The sequence below is a fragment of the Solea senegalensis genome, linkage group LG1, assembly GCF_019176455.1.
Source record: "Solea senegalensis isolate Sse05_10M linkage group LG1, IFAPA_SoseM_1, whole genome shotgun sequence".
Taxonomy (NCBI): Eukaryota; Metazoa; Chordata; class Actinopteri; order Pleuronectiformes; family Soleidae; genus Solea; species Solea senegalensis.
Window position 1 is genome coordinate 30,049,193 of NC_058021.1, and position 20,308 is coordinate 30,069,500.

Below are 20,308 nucleotides of genomic sequence, written 5' to 3' on the forward strand. Positions count from 1 at the left end.
CTCTCGGTTTGTGTAAAAAACACTAAAGCCAAAATGAGCCACCAGAGTCTGCTTGTTCCGCAGACAGATATGTTTCCCCTAATTGCTGTTGTCGTCTTTTATTGCCGCGCTGGGTTAGACGGTGGATGGCCGAGGCTTATGTGAGACCTCAGAGTTTTTGCTGCAGTCATCGCTGTAGGCTTTGCTTTGACGCGGATTATCCACAGAGGGAAATCACGCTTCCTGTTGTGCTGTTGGCTGCCGGTGGAGCCAAAGTAAGCTTCTCCCCAAAACACAAACTCACACGTCTCTGCAGTTAAGAGTCACGTCAGGTTATTGATTTAGAGGACAGACGGAACAATGGGTCACTGGTAACACGCTCTTACCTCCGCCCCTATTTAGATGACACAAAAGTCTAAAAAGCCATTATCTCATCCTCTCCGGCACTCTTTGCTCCCCTTTGACGTGTGCAGGCTCCACATACTCCACCTTTTCAGTGAAGTCATTTGTTTGACTGTCTCCTTCTTTCTTTGGCGATGATGAGGGTGTCCGACAAAATGTTCCACCCACAAACTCAGACAGCAGACACTGACACTCCTCAGTCGCTAATCACCCTCCGACATGTCCTTTTTTTTTTTTTTACCTTGGATGTAAACAGTGCTTAGCTTCTTTGCCTTTCTATTGACGTTGGGCTGTTTTTGTCCAGTTACAGACATGCTTCTACAGATCTGCACTCATCCCTACGTCGACATTAATTGGATGAAAAGTTAGGTTACATCAACATCATTTAAAGGCCACTTGTAATTTGGCTCTATAATTATCAACCTACAAATGTCGGGCTTGTGAAATTGCATTTATCGTTCTCTTTCTTACAAAGCACAATGTTAATTAAGAAAAGTATGAATTTGAGTATTAAAAGCTGCTTAATCCCACTAAATGTGATGACTCCCCTGAGCTGTCGAACAACTCGCTGTCGTCCTTTTTTCCCGACAGATGTCGACTTTTTTTTTGTGTGTGTGTGTGTGTCTCCCGTCGACTGCGTTGTCCACTTGCTAATGCTGATTTCATAATCTCCCCCGCCCGCCTGCCTGCCTTGCATTCATGCTCTCGCTCAACTTGCATTGCTATAAATATTCCGCAGATCCTGGAAGACATGGGATGTTTTCGTTCAGCCGGTCTATTCTGGGAACGGCAGCCACCTGAGCTCTGCATTTGGAAGTTTTGAGGAAACCTGTCTTCTATCTTCTACCCCGTGTGTTTGGAGAACTCCTTCCTGTTCCGACTGATAAATAGACATGATAAATACACGGGGGCCGTGTAAACATTGGAAAGAGGCCTAGCAGAGCAGTTTAAAAACCAGAGTATCCAAAACCATTTCAGGGTGAGTGTAGTTGACGAGTACAGAGAGAGTGGAAGAGTTGCTATATTTGCTCATGGATAGATGAAGGCAACAGAATCGGGTCTTATACACTTTGAGGAATTTATTTATGTGTTAGTGGGATTATAAGTGTGACGTTCCCTCCAAAAATCCATATTGCATGTGAGAAGCAGCTTTGCCACGGGTGATAAACATAGGATTTATTGGTAGTAAAGTTTTGAGGCAGAAATAGTTTGTAAAGAAGTTTTAGTCGGAGAATTTTACTGGATTACAATGAAATTTTGCATGGGCAATTTTTCACAACTATATTTTTAACTATTCTATACCATTGTTGGTGACATGTGCTGGTTGTTATTGTCTATTTATGTGCCAAGTTTGGTTGCTACCAGGACTGAACCTACTGAATCTTGTTTTCAAGATTGAATCCAGATTTGGGTGAAGAGTTTTTGGATGAACCGATTTTTGTGGCGATGAATTCTAATGATCTGTGACTGAGTGACTTTTTTCCACAGTGGCATCGTGAGACTTAGAATGAACTTTGGGTGGAGTTCCATGCCATTTGGCGGAGACACTTTGTTGAACCAATTTGTTGACTGTCGGGCAATTCCAAGCCACAAAGGTCACTTTGGCCCGACTGAGAATGAAAACCGTAAAACAGCATGATATTACTGATTTGTCTCGTCATAGATGTCATGTGCTTGCTCGATGGAACAGAGAAGTTTATCTAGAACCAACTGCCTAAACCAACAAGATGTTTTAATAAAATACATTCTTGATTTTGATCTGCCGACCTCTAAAAATCATTTTTATTTCAAGTTTAATAGATAAAAATAAACATTTTAAACTTAAGATCTTCTGGCCCAGACTTTTGCTTTTCTGCCCCGTGCTCCCGTCAGAGTAATGAAAACCACCTTGTAAACCTGACATTCCCAATGTTGAACTAAGTCTTTTTCGGCTCCACCTCTGCATCCTGAATGAGTTTCCATGGCATTGCCAGTGTTAATAAAAACCTTAATATGTCTCCAGTGTGAAAATAACTTAGTGATATTTAAGCAGTCTTTGTGCTTGAAAATCATAATAGGCCTTTGGTATTTTCCATTTTAGCTTGCCCAGTGCTGACAGACTTCTCTTTAGAGTTTTAAGTTAAAAGCTTCTCCACGGGACGCAGGGAGAAACCCTGTATTTTAAAGCTTATCTTTACAGATATTATATATATTATGGAGCAGTCATATGGTTTACCAGTCTGTCATTACATTCCCCATAAAATAGGGGAAAATATGACGAGTAATTGGTTTGCTTCGGATTTTTCCGTTCCACCAAGATCCCAGTGTTTCTACCTAAAAATTCAAGGCCACAGAACGGTCCAAGTTCTGAACATTTCCATTAGTCTTTGTAATTGCAGGAAGAAAGGAAGCAGCCCCTGAACACACACGCACATTCACCCACATACCAACGCAGTGTTCCGTTCATCCGTCCGTCCGCCGTGCGCTTTATCACCTTTTCTTAGCACTTTGTTTCAAACTTTCCTTCCAATCAGGTTTTCCTTTCACCGGAGTGCATATCCTCCTCCTTCTCCTCCTCCTCCTCCTCCTCCTCCGCAGCAGCAGCAGCAGCAGCACAACAATGCCCCACTTCATTTCAACTCTCTTAAGATTGCTGGAGCCAATGGGCTGCTAGGCACATGCTAAAGCCATTAGATGGTGCATGACAGTGGTCAACCACAGAGGCACTGCAGAGTAACGATCTCGCTGCACACAAAATCAAGCAGAGGGGAGGGAATGAGGGTTATTGTACTGTATTGACTGTCTGTAAATGTGTGCATGAGTGGCCGTGTTGAAATGGGACTTCTTGTCTGTCTAACTGAGTTTTACAACACATGTAAGTAACATGTTAGTCCGTCAGCATATATACCTTAAGTTTCCCACCCCCAGATCCTGAAATATAGAAGAAACCAGTACACACAAGAATAAATGCCCATTTATACTCTACACAAAAGACAGAGATGGATGGGGATGGGGAACAATACCACCGGAAAAACTTGGGGGCAGTATAGAGTTCATAGTCAGATCAGTCAGGAAAAGGACAAAGAAGCGGCCTACACTTGCAGTAAAACAACTATAAAACATTCTGCCAGAGCTCGCTGGTTTATCCTTGCAGCCAGAAAACAGAGAGTGACTGCCAGGCACTCGGCTTCACTTCACTCTCTGGCCCGCTGTGATTTTATTCGAGGTGCTATGTCGGCAAAGCAAGTTGTCAGAAGTAACGAGTAACATGACCCCATTAATGGGTCGATGTCGTCGTTTCGGGTCTGTTTGTAGGGTAGTGACGGAGATGCCGTACAGGGGCTGACAGACGTAAATTGGACAAAATGGAGGATAAATGGGCCTTGAGCTCAAAGTTCAAACAATCACAAGAGGCCGATTCTATACAGCCTAAAGAATAGAATATTTGAAGGTTCATGCATGATGGTCATGCGGCTTCATGTGCTAACGTTAGTAGCTGGCTAAACCAAAAACTGCCTAATCCTTACAAGTTTAAAAGGAGGCATATCGGTACCTAGCATAGTGAGGGGGACACACTTCTTTTAGTAAATCGATTCCTCACTAGTCCTTGTATACTGGAACAGGGGCAGTAGTTCAATTAAATCACATCAAGCTCCAGAAACATACATTGCCTTACTTGTTTTTCGTATTAGCCTTGTCTGACTCTTCCTACTCATTTAGCTCTTTTAGGTGCTAGCTCTGGATGAGGACGCTTTTTCTTCTCGACTCCCGGGTGGACTCGGACAGTTTGATGGAGGACTCCCCGTGGAGCTTAATGAATGACTTAATTACAGTCGCTATCTGGATTTGAACTCGCTGGGAGCGCATCCATAATGCATGTCTTCACATCGTACCAACAGCCCCCCCAAATTAGACTCCGCCGATACTTGTGTGAGAGAACTTTGAGGCTTAGTGTTCTCTGCAGATGTGCAACAGAGCTACGCATTTATAATATGAGCTGTTGGTATTACAGCGATCGAAGTGTAATTGATTAGTAATCAATGTCTAAATTAATCATATTTTGCAGTGTTTGTCTGTCTGGAGTTGAGGGATTTAGATGCACTTCTGGGTTATGGTACAAGGAAGAACCAATTAAACTTTGGCAATGATAGCGAATTAAGGGATTCTTCAGAACAAACCTTGTGTGTTGACGCTGTAGGAAACTGAGAGGCCTTGGCAGAGGTTTGTGCTCTTTGAATGTCTTCTCTGGTTTTTCATAATTGATTAATTGGTTTGAGTGTTTGTTCTTATAAAGAAAAAGTTCTCTGATTTCAGCTTCTTTAGCATCAATATTTTCTGGTTTCTTTTATCCTCTAGGACAGGAAACTGAACATTTTTAAAATGTAGAAAAGACAAAAACGTGACTACATTGTGAGATTTAAGAAAATAATCAACACATTAATTGAGAAAATTGTAAGTTAGCCCTGTTATCCGTACATGTACTGCATCTACAGTACAGATACTTGATCACATGACCATTAACTGCTGCCTCGCTCTGTTTTAGTGATGTTGTAAACTCTGCACCAGCATGGATCTGTATCACCGGGGCAAAGAAATCTCTCTTTACATCACAAGACGTTGACATGTTTTCCCAGAAGCGACTGAAGTATTCTCTCTGGACACTTCGCTGTTCAGTTTCTGTGGAGCAGCTGTGTGATTGTCAGCTCCCTGATTTCCAGCTTTGAGCGTGTTCTCTCTCGAAACACTTTCTCTACACTAAAAACTACACAACTTTTCCCCCTACTCTCTTAAGAGTCTATATTGCACTCCGTGGTCGAGGACTTTGAGGCACGGATGGTATCATTTCTCGGGGGGGCGGGGTGTGTTGCACAGTACGCCCCTGTAAGCTGGATTCAGTGCTGCTTTGATCACGGGTAGAGTCCCTTCACTGATCCGCTTGAGCTCTGGTTGTTTGCCCAGGACACGTACATACACACACATACACACACAAACTGTGATTAAATACCAGATGTGAAGGCCCGGCCAAAGCAGATGAAATGTTTTGAATACGTCAAACTGATGTAATATGCAGATGTTTGACGACACGTTTGAGAGTACTCATGTGACACTTGTTGATGAATTAGACGTTATATCCGTGGTGAGAGTTATCCCATCGCGCTCTCCGTGTAATACGAGAGATAGCGCAGAACAGTGTTGTGCTCCTCACCCAGAGCGTTTTAGCGAGGATTAAATGACGTCGTGCCCACCTGCATTTTCTTGTCTTTGTGCGCACACACACACACACACAAAAAAAAACCCTGGCATGATCTCTGATCCATATTTTAATTACAGCTGCAGGACACACACAGGATTAGCAGAGGCTGTTATTTCTCCGAGTTGGTTCAGGAGCCGTTTAAGAACTTTTAATAGCCCGGTGCTTAGCTGCAAATCTCTGTGTCTGTCCTGCATTGGAGTGCGACTAAACAGGTGCAAAGGGATTGTTGTCTGGATGTGGCTGATGAGAGCGGAAACGGTAAAATGAAAAGATGGAAAAGCAGAGGGGAATGGGAGCGGGGGGCGGGGGGTGGAAGTGGGAGGAGAAAAGAGCGAAATGCAGGGTAAGAAAGAAAAGGGTTCCTCTTGAGAGCTTGTCACGGCCCTCCCTGCATTACATCACTGAGATGCTTCAGCACTGATGACATCTTCAGGCTGGGATGGGTGGGGGGGGGCGAGAAATTGCCCATGGGATGATGTCATTAATATCCAATCAGAGAACTCTGGGCCGCCAGGGTTTGGCCAGCTCCTGAGGCAGAAATAGTATAGGATCCTTGAAAATGTCTTTTCCTTGTCTCAAATCATGGAGCCTTTATGTCTTCTCCCGGGGTTATTTTTAGACCGGGGACAAATATATATTTCTGACTTCTTCCTGCCTGTGTCACAGAGCAAAGAGTAAACAGAGCCGACTCTCTCCCAAGGAACACAGGCCATGTGAATGTAGCCCAAAGCAAATTAACGTTTAACTAACCTAATAGCACATGAAGGCACTGCTGTGTGCATGTCCGTGGGAATACATCACGGTCCGGTATAGGTCACGCGGTGTGCCTCAGAGTTTTAAGGCAAGGTTCGCCTCGGTTATTGTCTTTAAGGATTTTAACAGTGACCTTTTCATATGTGAACATATATATTATAGATAGTCTTATTCAATGCTCCCCATTGTTCAATAGCTAGTCAATTGAGAGCTCCGGTTCTTGTTTTCTGTTAAAAATGTTCATTATTTTCCTTTGTTTTGTTTTATTTTAACAGACTACATAGAATATATGCTACAAAATGTTAAATTACCCGTTGGACCACAATAGCACACAGGGGCAATGTTAACTGTTGTGAAATTCATTGACACCCTTCGGAGACTTGACCCCTGCCCGTCCGCCTGTGCGTTATGTCCTCCCCTGTGTGTGGTGTGGAGGAACTGAAAAAACTTTTCAGGCACTCACATTTCTCCTCCTCTCCCGTGGGAAAGCTGCAACATTTCCGTTGCTGCAACCACACTATAATAAACCACTTGGGATTTCTTTTTTCCTCCTTCCGTTACTTCCCCTCAAAAGTTGGTCACCTGCATTCTTGTGATTCCTCAAAGAAATATTCCTTTTGCAGCAATTATAGGTTTTTTTTACGATTGCCTTTTTTTTTTTTGGTTTTTACACAAAGCTCTTGGGGAGATAAATACACTTATAGTTTATGTGCACGTTGTGCATTAAGGCATTTCCTTCCTCCTTCCCTCTGGAAAGTCTGGCCAAACTGGTCCATATCCAAAACCCCTTCAGTTCCTGCTCTGTCTGCTCCGTAGAGCTTTAAACTTGGATACAGTCCAACCATTTACTCAGGTACATACAATACAATATACACATTGACATGGACGTACAGTCATAGAAACACAGTCTGAGAGATTTCTCTTCCCTCTAGCATCCGCGTCACTTATCAGCTCCAGCTGATGTGGAATGCTTTGTATACTGAAACCAAAGTAGACTTGTATTACACAAGTTGCTTTACCAATTGGCAATTATCTATATGGTATATTCTGATATAGGGATGAGCTGTTGGGTTGTAATGAGCTTTAGGTTTACACTGGTTACACTGTGCTGAAGTGGAGCACAGTGTTAAAGTGTGGAACTCATGATTGACTGGGCCCTAAGCTGCTTATCACCATGGAGAGAGTTATTTTTTTAATACATTTGAAAGAGTATTTTGACAGTCATATGTAAATTGAAGGTATGTGCGGGGTTAATGAACGGTTAACTCTCTGAAGTAGACGTTTCTTGAGTTTTCTTCGTCTGCAGTCGTCCTCTCGCTCCATCCAATTATCACGCGATAAGTAGAGCAGGTGTTTTTCGCCGTTGTTTAAGCCCGTAAGTGTACCTTATCACATAGGCACTGATGTGTGTGTGTGTTTTTTTATTTGTTGACATTGCAAGTGGGATATCTGCTGTTTGCACTTTATTCCTGAAAGTGTTGACACAGAAAATTTGCCGTCGCAGATAACACATCTCATAAACAAACAGGAGTGTCTGAGAGAGGTCTGAGAATTCCCTCTCGCGTCATGCACTTCCTGTTGCAACAGTAACACGTGCTTTGTCTGCAATAAAGCTGCCGTAGGTGGCTCTGATGTTCACGGTAAAAATAACCATCACATGATCAGAGTTCAGCGGAAGATGATGGCTCTCGCTGGCGAGATAAAACCGGAAATATAGGAGTCCCATGCAGCTACAGGGTCACTTCTGCCAAAAAGATAAATGTCAAGTGCTGGTTTATTAGGCACATCCACCCATTACTATGAAGTCTCTATATAGACAAGAGTTGACGTAGATCCCATTGAGTTATATCGACCAACTCCCATGTTTTAGTCAAGAGTAGAAATTTTTAAAAAAAGCCAGATCTGAAGTTCTGGGGGGTATTTTTAAGCTTGTGTTCAATGGTACAGTGGAACTGGGTGAAACCGCACAGTCAGCGGCCCGGGAACCAAGAATGTGCTGCTTTAAAGTAGCGGGGTCTGCCAATAGCAGACTACACTGTAAAATAATGCAACCAATACATCCCAACCGCCCTCGTGTTGGCCTGTCATCAAAGCTACTCATGTGAAACCCTGGAAGTCATTGTCTGTCAGTTGTACTTTTACTCGGACATTTTTCCACGACTTGCTTGTCTGTCTGGCTATTGTCTGTGATTCAGTGGCGTGCACCTCTCCAGCTTTGTTGTGAGGACTTCCAACCTGTGCGGCGAGAGCACAGACAGGTACGGACATCAGTTGGTGAGAAGGCAAATCATTCCATGATCCAGGTGAAATGATTTTGTTGTGTTTTGTTGTAATATTGCAAGAAGAACACACGCTGGCTTCATTTCTTATTCTTTTTCCCCTATTTCGTCTTTTCAGACAAGGTTATTTATTGGCTGGCTGTCGGAACATGAGTAGAATTTCAACGAATAAAAGGATTTTTTGAGGAACAAATTACAGACCCCAGCTTTAAAGATGTGTGCATACATGTTGGGATGGCGGGATACCATGTTTCAGTGTTGCAGACATTTGTAGTGCTCACAAATGATAGTAGTGTTGGACGTCTCTCTTGTCTCATGTTATCTGTGTTCATTGAGACATTTATGTCATATTTAGGGTTTATGGATCCAAGTATTGTATCGTTAGCTCCTGCTCTCTCTTCACTCTTTGGCTGTGAAGTAGATGAGTCACTCGCTCTGGGGATTTGGTTGATTTAATTGCCGGGAAACATTTTCTAGCCCAGTGAGCGCTCTTGTTATCCTTTATCCAGGGAGGGGGTTCAGACTAAATCTCGTCAGGAGATTTTGGTCCTCAGGAAGTTCTGCAGCGGTCAGAACAGCGTGAGATGGTTTTTCAAAGAAGAATTCCTCCCGGGCGTGGGGGAAAGAGGCAGATTTCTCCTCTCTGGCTCTTGGGTTCACGTCTTGCTTCCAGCTGCAGCTGTTCTCAGCATCTCGATCCCCCCCCCCTTTACACGCCACCAGCCTCACTGTTGGCACAGAGACGGTTGTCACGGGAGACCAGCAGACATCCCAGCCTGTGGCTAGGTTGACTTACACCTACTCTGACCAGGAGTTAATGAAGTGTGCACACTGCTGAGGTTTACTGGCAAAGCCCCGCGTGTTTGTGTGCACTCACGTAATTGCACTCGCAGACACACTACGAAACACAGCGTTTGGTTCATTAAGCAGCACTTAGCTTCTCAGTTAATAAATGACTAAGGGAATATTCTACAGTCTATTTCCTCGTGAAACACGGAGGAGGCAGTGCCTCGCTCACTCTCACACAGACCCCAGATTTTTATAATTCCCTCTTGATCACTGCACAACATGCCCTGAGCATGTCCAACAGCACCCCCTGGTGTGGGCAAATTGCAGTGCATCTCAAAAATAGAGAGAGTGTGTGTTTAGGAGAGAGAAGGCAATAGGCTTTTGGTTGTGTTGGATTGATCCGATGCGGGTGTTTGTCAAGAGAGGGGGTAGCGTGGAGACAAGGTGTCTGTGCCGATGAGTGGAGCCGGCCAATAAATGAAGCTGTTTGTTTGACTTGTCCTCTGGGTGTGGTGGAGAGAATCATCAGAACTAACAGGTCTGGTCTGCCAGAGGCCCATCGTTAAACGCCTCTGCACTTGTTTGCTTTGTTAGTCGTGCAGCAGCAGCAGGAGGAAGAAGAAGAAGAAGAAGAAGCAGAAGAAGAAGAAGAAGAAGTTTCAGGAGAGATGAGGGAGAATTGGCTCAAGATTTTATCGTTAACTTTGGGGTTTAAAGGAAAATGTTTTAAGCACATGGATAGAGGACTAAATAACTGACCTGCAGACACACGGCTACGTTGTCTGTTTGAATAAACTGTATCCATGCTGTTGCCTCTTCAAATGGAACATCATCGCCTTTGCATTTGAGTTAAAGATCTACAAGTCCTCCCCACACAGGGAGAGAAAACTACCATTTGCAGGTAAAAGCTGCAGTAAAATCAATTGACCATATTTCACTTAGTCGCAGCGCCGGTAAAGAGCTTTGCCTGTTTATGCGGAAAAGGGATTCTTGAGCGGTTATTTTGCAACGTGAAGCTGTCAAATCCTCTGCCGTTCCCATGGCTGTTTTGATATCACACCAACTATCTCTTACTACTACTATTTCCAGTGCTCACACACACACACACACACACACACACACACACACACACACACATGGAGATTCACACTAGATCACATGTCTGTAACTCATATCTTGGCCAACTGCCTGTCAGGTTGGCAGCCCTTTCTGTTTATAAGGCTTCAACAGAGCAGAAAGTCTGGACAAGCCAATGTATCCAACTACACACACACACACACACGTGCACACACACAGATACAGCAGATACAGCACATATTCCCGCACACACAAGTATCTTAATTGAAAGATGCACTGGAGTCATTGTCTCTGTGTCTCATTATAACCAGCTGATGTGGTGAAAAGAGAGACAGAGAGAGACATAAACAATTGTTAGGGGGGGGGGAAATGCAGTTATTCAAGAAGATGAGGAAAATCCAGCATCGTGCTGAGGAGTTCATGTGTGAAATCATCTGAATTTATCAGGCACCAATGTGATTTTCCGGGTGACTGTGAAGTAGATATTATAAGGGAGACACATTTAGTGCCATTGTCCTCAACGGTCACCACAGAGACGGATGGTTTGACGGCGGGTATTGTGGACTTCAGTCGTTAACATAAACACAGAGACTGTGATAAGAGGTTTGAAGGTGTTTCTGTGAAGGGAAACAGTCAAAGTGTGGATAATAGTTTGGAGTCTGAAAACTAGAAAGTAGAAGTGCATTCATTGTATTGAGTAGTACTGTATTAGTTTTTCTAATACAATGAAACCCATATCATCAAGCTAGTATATAAAAAAGCCACACTCATTCACAGTCTACTGGAGGGAAGGACGTGGGGTTAAAGTTCACCTCATTCACAAAGGCGCCTCTTGATTGGTGGACTCATAAGTGGACAATTTTCTTTGGCAGAGGGCCTCGGGCTAAAATAGAAGTAAGACTCCTCTATTTATGAGTGGTTTCTATTCTTCCCCTTCTTTTTGTAAGGGAATCACTTTCCCACGAGGGCGACGTTTTTCCGCATTTTGCGTCCAATACGAGTTGAAAATTGCTGTTTTTATGACCTGAATTGGCAAAGAGAAGGAAACCCGCGTAGGAAGCGAAATAATTCCACGCTTCATATCTCGTGTGCAAAAATGTGGCCCGGTCACATTGCTGGGGCATTTTCTTCAGTCTGGTATCACTTCTTAAGACAGAGCATATCTGTTGTATCAGTCAGAGGTATGTGTTGAAATCAGTTAGTGTGAGCTTTGAGCGGATCGTCACCACAGCACTGCAGGGTCAAGTGTGCTGCTCTGGTTCTCTGTTTTGTTTTATCAGTGCAACTACCACAATCTTAGTTTTGACCGTTTGTTTTAAATGTTGCAAGCCAATAATCATGTTGAAATAATAAATAATGAATACATTTTCGCATTCACAATTAAAATTTGATGTCCGGAGGTTTATGCTGTGTATTTCACTACGGGTTGTAAAATGGATAATTGTGAACGTGCTTGTGGAAATGGCTTTGGAGTATATTTGAAGTTGTCCATCCTCTGGCATATGTAAGTGTATGAAACCTCATCACATGCCATTGAACTGGACTGAACCTAGGCCAGATCGAGTCGAACTCTAATCCGATGGAAATCATACATGTTGCGGTAAATTGACTCCCAATCACTTTGACAAATTTGAGTTTCAGTCAGACTAACACAGTCCTTTCTAATGTCATAAAAACGTATTGATTGTCGTCCCCAACAGCTGGCAAAGCTACAAATCTTGATGTGGGTCTTTCAGAGTCTTACTGGTCTGAATTCCACGCTAAAATGGATCCCGTTGCAGCATTTTGGAAGCTTAATTTATTCTAATCATATTACACCAGACTCAGTTCCACATGAACGGATCATCTGATATCCAGACTACGTTGACTTTTACATCATACTATCAGATCGTCAACAATGGACCAGTGCTGTTATGTGTATCAGTATTCATGGCTGCAGGCTCACTGCACACAACGGGCCTTTGTGTCTAACTGCATAGTTATGGCACAGTAATAGTAGTGGCGAGTGGGAGAGTGCGCACAAGGATACATTCCTCCATAAATAAGTGACGACCAGACAGTAACAGAGGACAGCGGGGTGTCCACGTGCAAGCGTTCCGTGTTGTCGTTTAAAAACGAGTGGACCAGCTGTGAAAGAGAAAGCGACGTGCTCGGGCTTTTCAAGTGAGACACACTGTAATTCACTCGTAAGATCCCCTGTGACATCCTGAACGAAGGAGGTCATTCATCCGGCCTGGAAAGCTGACAGTAAGAGTGCAGCAGAAGGCGGAGTGTTCGAACCGCGGGATGTAATTGCCGGTTCGGAGGAGTTGCTTTAATTGTGAGTTTGGCTTGGCACGGACTGACCTGTCGGTCGGTTGTGGATGATGTATGTGTCACTGTCAGACCAGAGCATTTTTGACACAGAGACACTTATACTCTTAGGGCTATAAAAGAACGTCTGTGACTTTGTTTGGAAGTAAGCAGCGTTTTCAAATTCCCGAACTTTGGAGTCATGATGTGCACGACTGGGCTCAAAATCTGCCATTTTTAACTTATCTTCAGTTATTGTCATGGGGAGAAGAAAACAGCAGACGTTTAGCACTGTATGGTCCTATTTCTGGATTCTAATTTACAGGCTGTCAGCAGTAACCCATTACAGAAAACATATAGCTGTTGCTCTTACCATCTGCTCTTATAGCTATTACTGTACGCAGCATGTTCAAGCCTGCTTGCTGGCAGTTTTCTGGGAAACATAGGACAATTGTAATGCTAGTAGTTAGATTAGTGTTTGGTAAAGATTGTTCTCCAAGACAAGAAACTTCTATCCCCTTAAAGGAATGCCTGGAATTGAATAAACATTATAGATAAGTGTGTGTGAAGACTCAATTCTGCAGCATGATTAAATGACGTGATCTCTGTCTGTTTGCCTGCTCATTGTGTGAACATGTGAGTGGGCAGAGGCAGAAAGCGGCATGACTCAGTCTTGTCTCCATATGCTAGGCATTATCCCGTCAGCTGCTTGCATTGTGTTTGTCCATGCGCTCGGCGCACCACTTTCAATTACATGGACCACAAACGGGGCCATTGATCCCCTCACCTTTTCTTGTTAAGGTATGTCAATTTGTGCCGCCCCCTGCGCATGGAGATCGGGTCACTTACACCAGCGGCTGCGAAACAAATGAAATGAGCGCAGAATGCGGCGGTCCTTCCCCTCTCTTTTTTCCCTTAGAGAAAACAAAACACACACGTCGGCCGTAGACGTGCACATGTTTGCACAATAGCATGCATGTTTGCAGACTGTCAGGCAAACAGGACAGTGTTATACTCTTAAAGGTAGGGTTGGAGATCCTGGAAAAACAGCGAGGATTAGGCTACATTTAGAAGTCAAACGTCCAAGCCCCTTTCTTCAGACTACTCTCTGAAGCTAGAGCAGAGGAACGCGCAATGAACACGGATTCACGAGCACCGCGCAGCATCGGTAACTTTCTGGTGACATATAGTGTTTTGGATACTCCTACAACAAATACTCCTGACCTTTCTGGGCTTTCAGTTGCCGCCGGCGTTCAAACGCAGCATCGATGTTCACTCTGGTCTTGGATCGGTTTGCATTAGCCTTTTTCTTGGAAGTAGCTTTCTGCCATAACGTTGCTGCAACTGTCTCGTTTAGCAAGCTGGCGCCGTTCAATATGATTGGATGGCGTTTTTACAGACCCGTCCGCTCCACAGCTGACTGACCCTTTTCAATTACGTGACAATGCATTCATTAATCGGTTACAATCGGGTTGTGAATTGGATTTTAAGCAGTAAAAGCAGTAAAAAAAATACTCCGGGAAATGATCCACCGTACCTTTTAAATACAGCCTAATGCGTGGGCAAACAGAAACACTATGGTGCCTCCTGTGCGGTCCCTACTCGGAACCAACGCCGCCAGTACGACTGACCCTTGTCCCTGTTTTTTTGCGTTGATCCGATCACGTATTAGCCGGCTGCCATTCTCTGAGAGCAGTTTGGACGTGGCTCAGAAGTAGGTTATGACACATTTGGATGCATGCATGCGTCTGGCATGGGCGCCTCTCAGCAGGGACTGGGGGGGTTTAAACAAGAGACAGCTTGCAGACAAAGTTTTGATAAAGAACAGATTGAGTGCTTGTATACATGTCTCTGTGAGGACCGAAAAAGTGTTTAAACCATGGGAAGCGAGGACATTTTGGGAAGGTGAGGACATTTTGGCTCATCTGCGTTAATTGTGTTCATTGGTTAAGGTCAGGCATTTAGTTGTGATGGTTATAAGGAAGCATTATGTGTATTTTGTAGTTTGCCGAACACCTGTTGGGTCCACTTTCAAGCACAAGACAATGTGTTTCTCATCAGTGTCTTCTTTTACAACGCTCTGTGTTTCAAGTGCACACATTTAAATTCATTCTGTGACCAATGGCAGCAGAGGAGCTTTTAGCCTCAGGGCGAGTTGCTCTGTGTCCTGGAATGCAGTTGACTCTCTAAATCCCCACCAGTCTATCCTGGGGCCGTGGGGCAGGGCCTATCTCAAGCCCCCTTTTTCCACGTGAGCTAAGTCTGGAATCTCTAAGCAAGCAGTTAGCTGAGTCTCCCCCAGCCTCCCTCTTTCACTGTCACTGTTTTGTGTGTGTGTGTGTGTGTGTGCCTCGATCCCATAGTGCAATGGAAGAAGAGATTGCAGATGAAGACAAAGATTGTTCTCTTGGGGAAGGTAATGAGCTTTGTGACATGCCACCCGTGAGTGGATTCAGATTCTTTTAGCGGTTTTGAGTCTGTTCATTCTGCTGTGTGTAATTTGGAGTGGGGGGAAACTGTGTTTGGAGTTAAAAATAGGCCTGGAAATACGTGCTGTTGCTCTGAACACGATCGGGATTGGGACTTTGGCCGACGGTGCCAGTGATGTGTCTGTTTATTGTGAAGCACGAGCACTAAGTTATTGACAGAAAAGCTTTTGCTGTTTGGTAGTTTGGTGTTTTTCTCAAAAGAAGAAATGGACCTGTGCAAAGGAATGGTTCTTATAGTACCAGTTCTCTGTCTCAGTCCCAACACAAAGTTCCTTTTTTTTCATCTCGGTGGCTCATGGTGAGTGCTGTCAAGCTTTCAAAGAAGAAAAAGAAAAGCTATATTAAACCACCCGTGAAATCAGAGGGAAAGCACTTAAAATATCCTCCTTCAATTGTGGAGGAGTTGAACTTCATGAGAGGTTTTCACCATTAGCTTCAGAAAGGTGCACATTATAGGTCCACCTGCCTGTCGAGAAAACAAGGCAGCAGATCAGCGTGCTTGAGTAAATCATTTGCCCTTGTTTTCATACTCTTCTCTTCTCTTCTCTTCTCTTCTCTCACACATTGATGGATCATGATTGGATCCCCCTGGTCAAATTGATTCAAGACAAGATAACAAAGTGCAACAAATGTTCATATGCCTGAGGAGGTTGCCTTCACTTCATCTCCATTCCGCTCTGAAATCAAATATTTTGTGATGTCGTATCCTTTTGACCAAGATTGATGTCTGAATGTGTTCACCCACGTTCCATCTGCCGGAAAACTGTACATCTGTGGCACTCAAAAACGGATCTGTAGCACATTTCCTGCTATATGTCAACATTTTTTAAGGCTGTAAACGTATGAACAAATCAGGATATGGTTTCCTAGTCGCTCCATTTGTGTTAACCTATTGTTTTTTTCTTGAACAGCTGTTTTTCAGGCAGTGCTTTCATCGCCAGAATTGCGTCTGTCTCATTCAGTTGTGGATTAATGTTGATTTATCAAACAGCACGGAAGCATAATGAACGAGGCGGACAGTGCTTGTCATCTTTTTACACATCGGTCTCCTCTCGTCTCTCTTTAGTGTGTGTTACAGTAAAAGTGAAGCTGTCACAGTCTTAAAAAAGCCAGAGATCTGGCGGAAATTGTTCTTTCATGTCCTCATGACTGACGCAAGCACAACAACATACAGTATTTACACACACACGCGTGTAGTTGCTGTCAAAACATGAGCATGGCACATGTTCTGACCCTTTGTCCCTTCGTGTCCCCGCAGAACAAAACAAAAGCAACCTGAAGGTAACCTCTCCGGAGGATGCCGAGCACGTAGGCCGCAGACACGCCTCCCCGAATGGGACGCCCCCTTCCAGAGGAGACGCGAAAGGCACGCGGACCGTCCCACGGAGACACACGTTAGGGGGAGCCCGCAGCTCCAGAGAGATCCTGGCAATGCAGCCACCGGAAATGGACAAGAAGAGGGAGGCCTTCCTGGAGCATCTGAAGCAGAAATACCCACATCATGCCTCAGCGATCATGGGCCACCAGGAACGGCTGCGGGAGCAGGTCAGTGGAGTGAGCGAGGCCTTGACATGGAATGTTGTTGTTGTTTGGTTGGGCGCACATTGTTTTGAGGTGAACTGAATTATACCCCTGCAGCTATTGTGCTATTTATTTCAAATAAAATATTACAGTGTAAAAGCGCCACGATTACCTCAGTCCTCTCTCCATATTTTGTTTTAGCTTTTCATTCTGCAGGAAAACAAAACAGACGTGCTGGAATGAAACAAGGCAGACACACAGATAATGAATAGATGGATTAGATCACTGAAAAGAAATGTATTAATTCATTAACACAGACAACTCAAAGTCTATTTTTAAGTGACTCACCATTACTCATGTGCATAGTGCAAAGACAGAGGTTCCGTTGCAGAGTGTGGATGAAAGCGGCCCAGTTCTCCTTATTACACGTCAGTAATCCATTTAAAAGTGTTTTTTCATGTTTCAGGAAGTTGCATTATGTTGCTGTAAAGCTGCATTAATCCGGCACATTTAATTAGTGACTAAATTAAAGGAGTTTCTCATCATGAAGACAACCCACAAAGAGGTGTCATCAAATAAGCCCCTATACACCAAAACAGAGGTGAGATTAAACTGCATAATAATGGATGTGTTTCTCAGCTCCAAGTCAACACTAATGTTTATATATGAACCATCCCGGCTTTATAGAACGATTAAGTGTCATTTGTCATGTTTTCAGCTTGGTCTGCTTTTCCCAAGCAGCCAAAAGTCTTTTAATGCAGCTTTAATTGGCATTTGTGACAAGCTGTGTTTATCATTTTAATTCAGTCCATGTGATACAACTTTGTTATCGCTGGAAATTTCATCATGAATATTTCTTAATATGAAAGCAACGGAACAAAGTGACAACGGTGCAAATTTAGATAAATAACCTTGTCTCTGTTTTGCCGCAATATCCCTATGTTCTCAGTGCTGTCGTCCACTCTTGGAGTTACAGGTGTTTTTATTTTTATTTTCCTTCGCAGACTGATGCAGCAGTGCAACCACAAATCTGTTTCCACCCCCTTTTTTCTTTTGCTGCAGGTTAAATGTGAAATCTGTTCCATAAATCTGCCTGTCACATTTCCCTCCCACAGCTGCTGTGAAACATTGTAGTGGTGCACAAAACGCTTTGAAATGTCTCGACGCTTTAAAGCCTGTTTTGATCACCGCACTTCCTTATAACTTCAGACATGGTTTCCAGACACAGACTGTGGATAAAAATGGATTGTAGTCAAGTTGCAGAAGAAACTCCTCACGTGAATCCTTGACATTCACTGATTTGGCTCGTGTGCCATTTCGGTTTATGCAACAGTCTTGTGTCACATGTGGCACTTTTCCACCAGCGTGACTCGACTCGCCTCGGCACGGCACAGTTCTTTTTGCTTTTCCATTAGCGAGCTTAGCTGATACCATCACAGGGACGAGGCATGAGCAAGAGGTCAGACACAAGAATCAAGCGAACAATTGTCGATCAGTTAAAAATACGTAACAATCCTGAAAACGTGGGTTAATTCGCCAACATTTAGCTAGGAAATATATAAATAAAAATCTCATATTTTAACAGTGGAGTCTGGTGTATTTAGCGACAGTACTGCTGGAAGCCGGCGATCGTAACCCCTGCCGCTGTTTTACAGTTCTGTGCTCCGGTCATGGAGGAAGTGCTGAACAAATCTTTATAATGAACTGATTTAAATGATTCACTACATTGAAAACAACTGCTCTCCAAGTCACTGGTCAATAGTTTGTGTGTGTCGCATATAAAATGTGCTATAATGATGTCACCCATGTTGAGGAGGTACTATAGTAATGGAAAACCAACCAAACTGTGTAGAGTCGAGCCGAGGCGAGGCGGTACTCTGTAGTGGAAAAGCGCAAATGGTGTCAACTCATCTGTGTCATGCTTTATCGTCTATAAAACATCTTTTTCAAAACAAGACATCATGTCCTATTGTAGAAGACCTGAAACGATTGACTCATTCACCCCTCGGGGGAAAACTTTTACTGATGTTATAAATCAAATGAGAAATAAACAAATGTTCCAATTCACACAGAGTTGTGTTTGTAACCAGCGGAGTCGCCCTCTGGTGGCTAACTGCTATTTCCTTCACTTTTCCATTTTCCATTCAGTCTATGATTCCAGGGTTAGGATTTTTGTTGTTGAGAGTCTGTGGAGTGCATGGGGGGTTGATGGACCCTAACGTTATTGAGGTGGACTTACCTGGCCATTGTTTGTCTGTTTGCTCCGGGTCAGGGGAGACAAAGGGGGAGGGGCAAGCTGGCTTTTGTAGCCAAAACAATTGAAGTAATGGTGAGACTGGCACCTAGCCACAGGGGAGCTGCAGGCAATAGTGCGAGTCATTGTGCAAGAGGGATTTATTTTGTGTGCTGTTTTCAGGCGCCACATGCAAAGTACTCACATGCTCATTAAGCCGGCAAATTTGCATATAGGGAATGTCATGGATGAAAATATTATGTTCCTCCGAGCTGATCAACAAGTTGTTTTTTTGTTTTTGTTTACATATGGGATTGTGTCCCTGTGTTGTTATTTGGAATACGAATTCACGATTCACATACAAGTTGTCATGTGTGTGAACTATCTTGTGCTGCACAGGGACAGGGTGGAATAGTTTGTTTTGAAATGCAGGTAGTCAGACAGGTAAGTTCAGCTCTGGACTGGGGTGGAGTCAGAGTTGCCATGGTGACTCATGATGTCACCGCTGGAGGGGTTCGGTTTTCATGTAGGTGCCTGTTGAGGCTGAACGGAGTGGTGAATGTGTTTGTGTGTGTGTGTGTGTGAGAGAGAGAAGGTGGGTGTGTGTGAGGGAAGGAGCGAGGCTGTGTGTGTGTGTGTGTGTGCAGAAGAGAAGGCGATGGACTTGGCGGCTGTGCGGAGACATGGCTCTCTGTACGTGAAGTCCGAAAAGGAATAACAAAGAAACTCTTTTCGCACACACAAGGACAGGAATAAAACCCCACAGCAGCGATTTAACGCCGTGTTTGAAGCAAAAAGGTAGGATTCGAGTGGGGAAACGTGGTGTTGTTGGTGCTGTTGGAAAATAACTGGGAGTGCGACTATACTTGTGCATGGCTTTTTTTGTGAAATGCCTCGACGAGTTTGTAAGTTTGCAGCACTTGACACACTCATGTGTACAAAGTGTCAAGACGTACTGTAACTTTGTGCCCGTGTTTTTCCTCGGAGATTACAGAAGTCAAACTGAAGTGTGCATTTCTGCGGTGCTCGGGCAGGTGGGCGCTGTCAGGTTGTAAATCATCTATGATAACCTACGTGTATGTGTGCAGCTTTTTAACGAGGTTGCAATCGTGTTGACATCATTGCAAAGTAAATACGCTGCTTTGAAAGAAAGTTGACACACTTTAAATGCGTGAAACCGATGGTGGACAGTCACCAGTATTACATTGCGCATTATTTACGCAGTAGGGCTGCTTAATGCACGCTTAATGTGTCGTCATCG

General features: G+C 43.8%; 1 protein-coding gene across 13 annotated transcripts in view; it reads left to right on the top strand.

Annotated features, from left to right (window-relative positions):
• si:ch211-285f17.1 (sickle tail protein homolog) overlaps positions 1-20,308 on the top strand; it is a 105,320-nt gene that overhangs the window by 41,821 nt on the left and 43,191 nt on the right. For 12 of the 13 annotated variants that reach the window (XM_044019564.1, XM_044019556.1, XM_044019516.1 and 9 more), the window contains exon 2: positions 16,552-16,838. In XM_044019564.1, coding sequence (XP_043875499.1) covers positions 16,725-16,838 — 114 coding nt within the window. In that variant the 5' untranslated portion in view covers positions 16,552-16,724. Of the gene's footprint in view, positions 1-16,551; positions 16,839-19,655; positions 19,846-20,308 lie in introns of those variants that run through there. The other variant, XM_044019583.1, reaches the window with a different exon arrangement.